Here is a 9,454-nt window from a genome sequence, read left to right on the forward strand (position 1 = left end):
CAGCAGGAACATGGAGAAAACAATTCATGTCAAACACGACCAATTATATAAACTAACAGTGGAATATGACCAAATGACAGAAAAGGGGAAAAAAAACTGTAAAATGAAAAAAATTAAAATACAGCTTCCTCATATTTTTAAACATTTAATATTTTACTTTTTAACTTCACTTCTGAAAAGCACAGATCAGCACAGTAACTGTTAAATAGATTCTACCTGCTATCAGGTAAAAGAAGCTCTTCAAGAGAAGTTTTTTTAATAAACTTCCAGTAACTAGAATCTCACCGGGTTGGGTTTTTTGGTTTGTTTTGGGGTTTTGTATGTGTGAAAGTCCTAATAAAAAGCGAATTTGTTGTCCGATTGCTGTCAGTCTTTCCCCCAACAGAAAGCAGAAGGCAGAGCTCTGAGAAGACACAAGAAGGAACAGATTTACTCTGCTATCAGCAGATAAAGCTGCAGTGATATCAACAGAATGGTGACTTTCACTCATCACTCAGTGTATTTTTACCTGCCTTTCCATCTGTTAAGAGGAATTCTAGCATTCTGTGGAGAGGAATTATACAGAAGAGGGCAGATGGATATTTAAAAAACTTATTAATAGTCTGATTTACATAAGAATAAGTGCTTATTATTTATGCACAGCTCCTTACATTATTAAAGACCTTTTGCAAGCTTGAACACTGAAGATTTCACCAAATAAAGAGTGTGTATTTTTATAAATAAAATAATGTTTCTTCCACCTCTTCAGAAGAAATAACACTATGGCTAAGAAATTAATAGCCTGAATATTTATTAGTATTAAAATGAGCAAAATACTATTTTTTCAATCCAGAATACTCTTAAATGTATCCTTCTTACAACTACATAAACTATATCCCTGATATTTTATTTCCACCTAACTGTTCTCTGTTACAGAAGCCTCAAAGTCCAGTTTTTGCCAGTTCTTACATAGTTTTTTTGCTAAGCTTGGTTGTTTTTTTCTTTTTTTATGCACCACAGCAGATGTTCTCAACATTTTAATGCTTCCCAGTCAGATAAAGAAATGATTCTGAGTTATGCCTGGGAACTCAGATACACTAGCATGATATCTACCCTGCCCATCATTCAAAGATACGGTCTCAATACCAACAGGCCAGGTCCAATAGCCTAAATCTGCCATGGTGGAAAGTACTTAACAAGCAAGATTGAATTCCTTCCCCTGAAGCTACAACAATGGCTGTAACTGGAAGTACAGTGCAATAAATGCTACAGTACATCCCGTAAAACCTGACAATTTGAAATATTCACTAGGAAACCTTGTTTCAACCAAGCATTTCTAACCCTGTAACCTTTTCCACGCTCATACTATGTCCAGATCTACATGGGATGAGAACAGACACATCTCCAGGTGAAGGCTGTCTTGGAAGAGCCAGACACTGAAACTTGTCAAAGAATGATTTAACTACTCAGTTAATTCTATAATTTTTGTATTTTTCTTCCTTGCATCTAGTAAAAATTTTCTCATTTAATACCGACATTTAAACTTTGACATGCCCCCTTAGCACATTCCTTACATTTCCATAGGCCTGTTCCTGAAAAAGTTATCTGGGAATATCATCCTGCGTATAGGGATGCACTGAAACCTGTGGAATTTTTAGAACTCTGTAGACAAAGTTCCATGAGGGAATAAAATGAACACCTAGAAAATCAAGTACTACAGAAAATTAAATAAAGTTACCCTAAAGTAAGCTTTTTCACCTAAATATACATTTTAAGTCAAAACGATTTTCCTGTTACTATCAACGGCACATTCCATTATTAAAATTAAGGGGGGGGAATCTAAGAATTTTTATTTATATCTGGTTTTATCAGTTTACAGACTAGTTACTTTGAATAATCAAACCATCCTAATCAGTTCCTCCTGATTAGGAGAGTATTACAGGTTTTTACCAACTGAAACTACCTATTTCAAGAAAACACAGATATTTCTTTTTGGAAAAAAGTTATCTCGTGTCATTAAAGAAACTTTGCAGAACAGAATGTAATCATATGCTCAAAGCCGCTTCAGAGCTTTAGTTTTGAGTTAAAATGCCACTGTGCTTTGGCTATCCAATGGCACAATTCAGAAGTAAGATAACTGAGAAATGGGTATACTAAAAAAAATACCCATAAAAAAGAGAGGAAAAAAAGATCCCGAATAAAAAAAATAAAAACACAAATAACATGCTGTTCCTAAGCCAGTGAGGGGAAAAAGGAGGGGGTGGGGAGGGTGTGCATTGTAAAGTTTCCTTGATTTCCTAAAAACTCTGCCCTCCAGGCATGCTCTGCACTGCACATGACGGGCAGCTAAAAAGCATCAGAGGGCAGAGAAGGAAGAGATGGAGAGAGGAAGAGAGATGACATACAACCTTGCAGCTATGACTTTCTAATCAATAGGATTCTTGACAGGGATATAAATCTAACTTGCATGCCAAACAGCAACAGTTCAGAACTTTCACGGAAATCTTTCTTTTAGAAATCACAGGTTTATAGGTTTGCTGCTGAGATCGCACAACAGCCTAACAAATGGCAAAAAAAAATTATCCAGAGCTATGGAGAACAGTATTCGCACTTTGAATCAAGTTTCGGATGATTTATACAGAATATAATGAAGTAATAAATACAAATAAAGCATTTAGCTGATGTAAAATAATCCTTATCTTCTAGATAATAACTGTATGTGTATTTGGATTATATAGTATGATATCTTCAAACAAGTTTTAATTGTAAGGATAATTTTTACAGATGAAATAGTTTTCTAATTTTTTAAACATAATGTGGATTTGATCAAGTTCACATTACTCACACGAACTTTACAAATTAGATGGTAGAACAGGACTTGAATCAATGATTCATGCGTGACCTATTTTTTTTTATCATGTCCTGATATTCCAAGGGAAATCATTAAAAAACAACATCTGACTGAAGTTTCCATATATGAATGGGTTACTCTCCCAAACCAAGTATCAGAAGAAAATGACAAATCTTCAGTATATCGTCTGAGGACACATACTAAAAGTCTAAATCTGTGGTTATCAGCTTTCCTCAGGACTGATATTAACAACGAGTCTCTAGCACTGCAATTTTATCCTAGACTCCTAACACTTTCCAAGAGTCTCTAAGTGGAACCAGTGTCTTTCCACATGTGCTGTCATACATAGTCTACATGGCCTTTTTTTTTTTTTACGCTAATATTTGTGTCTCTGAACACAACAGATGCGAAGCTCACAATCTGAAATGTGATTACTGACAAAATCAATTTGAAAAGAGCTGCTCTGCGGAGTTTATTTCATCCAAAAGAAAACATTTGCAATACCAAATGCTTTAACACCACAGCTTGCCCTAGATAAGACTTTGGTCTACGTACGAATCTAGGAAGGGGAATGTACATGTGACAAACCAGGGATTTTCAGTCTGAAATCACAATTTTAAATTTACTCTTGAAAAGTCAAAATTCAAATCTGTTTCCTCCGTTTTGTGGAATTGCTGTAACTTCTGACCAGGACAGGAAAATCCACCACCAGGACAACCTTTTCCATTCTAATTGAGTAAAAGGGATAAATCTTTTTCTATGACAGACAAACACAGGACAGCAGACTCACATGGCTGAGCAGCACAATCAGCTATGCAAGTCAAAAGCTCCAGATCAGAGTGGAGAAAATGATGATGAAACGTCCACAAGTGAAAGAGAAAGCAACAGCAAAACACGTATGTGAAATACAGACTGGGGAAAGGTCTATAAAGAGCACCCTAGGCTGAATGGGCGTTGGTAGAGGATGGCAGTTTACAAGCAAAGACACTGCTTCCTGTAGTTCGAGTGTTATGACATACAGAGGAGAAGAATTTATGAGGGTTTTTTCCATTCTTTGTAAGCAGGTAGAATGGCACCAACATACCTCCATAGCACACCAGCACTCAAACCACTCATTACCATCTAGAACTCATTAAGTGTTTGGACACAAAAAAAGGAAAAAAATAACTTCTCTGTGAAGACCTAATTCAGAGTGTAAAGGTATTATCACACTTCAGCTTTTGTCATGATAAAAATTCATCATTTAGTCCCGAACTTGGTTTCCCATCTCACTCTGAGAGTCTCCAATTAGCTAATCAAGTTTCTGCTGAAACAGCAGAACTGTCAGCATGGCTCCTCCTCACAAATATACACATAGCCTCTGCACCAGTTATTTTTGTTTCTTGACTGTTTATCAACCAAAGCATTAAGGGTAGGATTCAAGACAGTTCATTAAGTGTATCAGAGATGAATCCACAAATCCAGTGAAAGAACAGGCCTCGTGTCAGGCAGAACATAACCTTCTGGCAGCGCTCTCTGCGGGAGAGGAATAAGCTGTATTTATGACTTTTCCCCAGTTCCAACTAATGTCACTAAGACAATTTGGGGGCCAGTTAGTGTTTAAAATAACTACAACTGTGAAAGGAACAAGGTTCCTATTGGATAATGCAGTGTACAGGACAAAATAAGCAGAAAGAAACATCCTTACATATAAGGCTACTCATAGTTAACTTTAACGTGTTATTTTTCCCATTTGACAAGTTACTCCACTTCAGTAGTTTTCTGTTCTTAATCCTGCTATTTGTTATGCTCTATCTTAAGATGGAAGCTCTTCCTCTAAACAAACGCAATAAGCTATTCCAGTGCAAAACAAGCTACACTAATTGTTCTTTCCACAACAGGTCTACACATGCCTCTGTTCTGTATTTAATGATACGAGAAAATGTCTAAAACACTGTGCACCTTAATACGTTTCCAGAACTCCAAAACTCATCACCGTAGATTCTGATGAAGATATGTGACAAATATACTGAGTGTAATTACCAGTTCCACAGATATTTTTTACTTACAATAATTAAAAGAAATCCTAAAAAAGATAATTATAGTTATTTCTCCAGTTACTTCTTTTTACAGGTTATTTTTATAAAACTGTAGCTTCTGCCAAATATTACAATTATTGGTGATGTAATTCGTTAACCAAGACTAATTAACATTGAAATTTCCTATGAAATATAGGGAATACTAGATTCATCACTAAAACACTGTCAGGTCAATCACAAAATAAAAAAAAAAGAAACAAAAGCAAAAATAAACAGGAAAAAGTGATTATGCACTAGGCATGAATTGCAATAACTTTGGTCTACATTTAATTGTACTCACAGTTGACACTGGTCTCCTTTGATTCCCTTAGTTGTGCAGAAGCATTTTCCTGTTTGCATGTGACAAATATTTGCATGTCCACTGCACGTGCAAGCTATAAAATCAAAAAGGAGAAGTGAGATTTCTTCACCCGTATTTTCCTTTATAAACAAAGGAATTTTCAAGGATTTTAATACTTGATCCTAAACACATTTCCTACAAGTAAAATAAATTACTTCCATTATAAGTGCCTTTGAAAAACATTTCACTAGCACATCATTCAGTTTCTTTTCTGTAAAGAGCTTTGCATGGGTCATTAGGGGCTCTCCTCTACTCCTTAAATAACAGCAGATCAAGCATAGCCATTCAAGTCTATCATTTGAGTGAGCAATACAGAAAATTATCATCATCACACCTTTTCTAAACAAGTTGAAATCCTGACCAATGGCAAAAGTGACAGCAAAATTCCATTAGTTTCAAAAGTCTAGTTAAAGAAACTACTATTGCAGATGTTTGGTAAAATGTCTAATATAACTGGAACTCTTGACAAAAGTGAACAAAAAGAAAGCTTTGAAACCATTTAACAAATGTGGAGTTAATAATATTACCAATTATGGTCCACAACAAAAAACAGGTACCTTTAACAACTCCTGAAATTTGAACCGGAGGAGAATCACAGGAACATCATGATCACCCTACTCCTTTTCCAAACTCGGTGGCAAGATTACATCTCTCCGCAGTGCTCTGCTCACGGCCACTCTTACTGCCCGCCTGATTCTCACCTCAAAACAAACCTGAGCTTTCTTTTTGCTTTTCCTTCCCATGTTTATACAAATTCCTATCTTGTTTAAACAGTTCTCCCTCTTTTCTAACCAAGCGTACAAATCTGAATAACCTCCCTCAGGCTAATGTGTCAGTGAGTTCCCACATCATGCTGGAATAATTACCTGCTAATACGCTACCGTTAAAGTCTGTCTTCAATACAAAGTAACTCTGTACCTACCTTGATGATCATACTATGCTTTTTTGGTTTTAGTTTTCACTTTAAAACATTTAAGTTTAAATACAACTAAGATAAAAGATTTAAAATGTGGGTTCCTGCTTGGGAACAGATATGACACCAAGTGGTGACCTATATATAAGTTTATTTTCCACTTTATAATCCTAATATTGAATTTCCCTCAGAGGGATTGAGTTTTAATATTCCTATTCTTCTGATAAGGAGTAACACCCACTTAATACTTCTGTGACAGTGTCCCACTGAACACGTTCTCTAACCCTTCTGCCCCAGCCTAAGACAAACAGGGAAAAAGGTAGTGCAACAGCCAGACCAGAACCACAAGATAAACGTAAGCTATTACTGACAGACTATTTCCGTGGCAGGATTTCTATGGTTCGTTCAGCCTTCAGAACGTGTTAATTCGCCAGCTGAAGCTGAAGGAGCGATCCTGACTAAAGAGGCACTGGAGAATCAAACTGTCTGCAAGAAACACATACCAGAAATTTCTCTGCAGCATATAGTGATGTGTGACGCTTTTCTCTCTTTCATAATACAGCTTGTAACAACATTTCTGAAAAACACCTACAGTTACCACAGAGTGCTAAATTTTGTGATTTTGCTATGATCTTGACGTGCTACAATAAATGTTCCTAGAAGTGCTGCTACTATATAATCAGTTATGCTTTTCTAAATCCATTCATGTTTTCCCACCTACATTTATGGAATGTCTATTCAGGCACTTCAGGCTAGAAAACTATCTTTTCAAGAGTTAATTTGAACTGTATAAATATTTGCTATGTTTTCAATAAAAAAATATATTCTTCACAGCTTATTCTGCTTTTAACAGTGATGCACCATTACAAGACAGTACAAAAGTTATAAAGGAGATAAAAGGCCGAATTCCAAACCACACACCAAAAACTAAGCTCGATATATTGACAAACAGAAGCTGCTGCCAACCAATCTTAATTGATTACTCCCATAGTTATTACTCACTTTATAGGAAGTAGATCACAAACGTGAAATTCAAACTTCCTTTATTTAAGTAGCTTTTATTTGGTAAAAGCATTTAAACACTAAGTTATAAAGGTCTTTGGACACTCTGAATCCTTATCACCTTCTTGAAAAAAAGGGGGCTAAAATGGATTATACAGTAAAAATAACAGATGTAGCATACGAGACTTTGTGGAAGGGCAAAACCATTTCTTTCGGCAGCTCAGTCATGACTTGTATACCCAGTCCACGGAATTACTTATAAATCAAACTTTTCAGGACCGTTTATCCCCAGGGACATCTAAATCAAATCGGCACCTATGTAGTGCACTCTAGTGTACTACGTGCTCACTCCCACAGCAATCCACAGATGAACTCTCTCCCAATCTCCTTCTGTTTAAACTGCATCATGTTGTAGTGCCAAGAGCAGTAAGGTTGGAAAAGAAGAAAGGAGTTCAGAAGACTCGGAACCTTGCATTCTGGATTCCTCTCCAATGAAGAAGCTAGTCCTGACAAGCCCAGCATTTAATTTTCTTCTATTAAAGGATGAAAAGCAATTACTCCTATTGATCAAGTCCCTAGTAATTTAACTATTCCCTGGATAATACCTTGAAAAAGGACATCGGGAGCTAATCACTTCCATATTATTTTTAAAATATCATCCGGACAAATCTTATTTATCAGCCATGAATGCGTATTTTAATCGATCTCAGATTTGCAAGTCTGTGATAAAAAGTAGATTCCTACCAATCCATGGACCTCTGTGTGCAGAGTAATTAAAAAACCAAACTACATATAAGCCATCTGCTGTTACCGAAGCAAATGTGAATATGTGTTACCAAACAAATGGAATAGCAGAAGTAGGACAATATCATAGTACATTCAGTGGAAAAAAATGCCACTACCTTTGTGCCTCGCTGCAGGTTATTTCCATTGGCCTACTTCGGAATAATACAAAAGAAATTACAAGCTTTGACTATGAAGTGTGTTTACTAATTAATAAACTGCAAGCTAAAGCGGCATTTCATTACAAAGTAACAGAAGATTTACATTCTTCAGTCACCTTAATACTTCCATACTCCTCTTTCCATATTTTAATATTTTCTTCTTGTTTTTCTCTGCTAAACCATTCTCAGTGAATGGTTTCTCTTCTAATAATAATGTAAGTCAACAGTTAAAACTAGCTACAGCAGTATCTTCCAGAGTCTAAAGCTAGGATAAATACGCCAATTTTGGAAGAATCAGTTTTAAAAGTATATTTTGTACCAATCATTCTCAGCTGGGAGAAGTCAACACAGGAGATGCAATTTATAATTTTTTGTATTGGTTTTATTTTTTAGGTTCCATCCTTCTTGATTCCCACACATTTGTTTTCAAGGAACAAGGCTTAAGTTCCAGCAGCAGCTGCAGGTAGAGACTGTATTATGTAGCTTCTTTCATTTCTTAAAAAAAAAGGACACTTATCACCTTTAATGTTATTGTAAAGAAATTCTTAACATGATTTTTCTTTGTAAGAACTCCCTGAAGATGAAGGAGAAGGAAGTAAGAGTTAAGAGTAAAACTCTATTTAATACTTCATATTTCCAATGCTTCTCTTCTGTTTTAGGAGTTGGAGTAGAACTGGATGGCAGTAAGCAGAGATTTCTGACTGAAAATCCCAGGCTCAGACTACTTCACGCTAGATGGTGGGAGGATCACATTATCACTTCTTGGTTTTCTGGGCCTGTCTGCCTCGTCTTAATTAACATATCTGAGACACTGTCAAGGAAACTTTCCGAGATCCCAGTTTTGTGCCTTAGTGTTTTCCTACAACATCATACTTTCTATGGCTGTGTATGGAGTTAGCTAAGCCATCCCACTGAGGTTCTCAGCCAACAAGGACAGTTCCAGCTTCTCCCACACTAGAGCATTTTACGGAGTTTCTGCATCTCTGAACTGATTTCCCTCCTCTCATTTAGTTCCCGTGTCTTTCAGTGTGTATTTTTGATAGCCACTACTCTTTCACACATTCCCCTAGGCACAGTGTGAATCCTTCACACTGTCACATCTCTCAAGCAACGTTATATTGACAGCAACACATTCTCTATCATGATTATGCTTTCTTAATGTGAATTACTTTATTTGGGACACTGACAGGGGTCTTAACATCAAGAGGATGAACTACACCTACATATATTTCCTAGTTTAAGAGCAATCAAATAGAAGTAGAAACAATCCTTCTGCTTTTGGATAGGGATATTGCACCCCTAACATAAAGAGAGAAACAGAATTATAACAACACTTACAAGCGTAGT

General features: G+C 36.2%; 1 protein-coding gene across 1 annotated transcript in view; it reads right to left on the bottom strand.

Annotated features, from left to right (window-relative positions):
* Positions 1-9,454, bottom strand: part of ATRNL1 (attractin-like 1) — a gene marked incomplete at both ends in the record, with an annotated part of 133,092 nt that overhangs the window by 46,061 nt on the left and 77,577 nt on the right. Inside the window, one exon of the mRNA XM_010145769.1 lies at positions 5,189-5,282. Within this exon, the coding sequence (XP_010144071.1) occupies positions 5,189-5,282 (94 nt within the window). The remainder of the gene's footprint in view (positions 1-5,188; positions 5,283-9,454) is intronic.

Source organism: Buceros rhinoceros, unplaced genomic scaffold, assembly GCF_000710305.1.
Source record: "Buceros rhinoceros silvestris isolate BGI_N320 unplaced genomic scaffold, ASM71030v1 scaffold12371, whole genome shotgun sequence".
In the NCBI taxonomy this organism is placed as follows: domain Eukaryota; kingdom Metazoa; phylum Chordata; class Aves; order Bucerotiformes; family Bucerotidae; genus Buceros; species Buceros rhinoceros.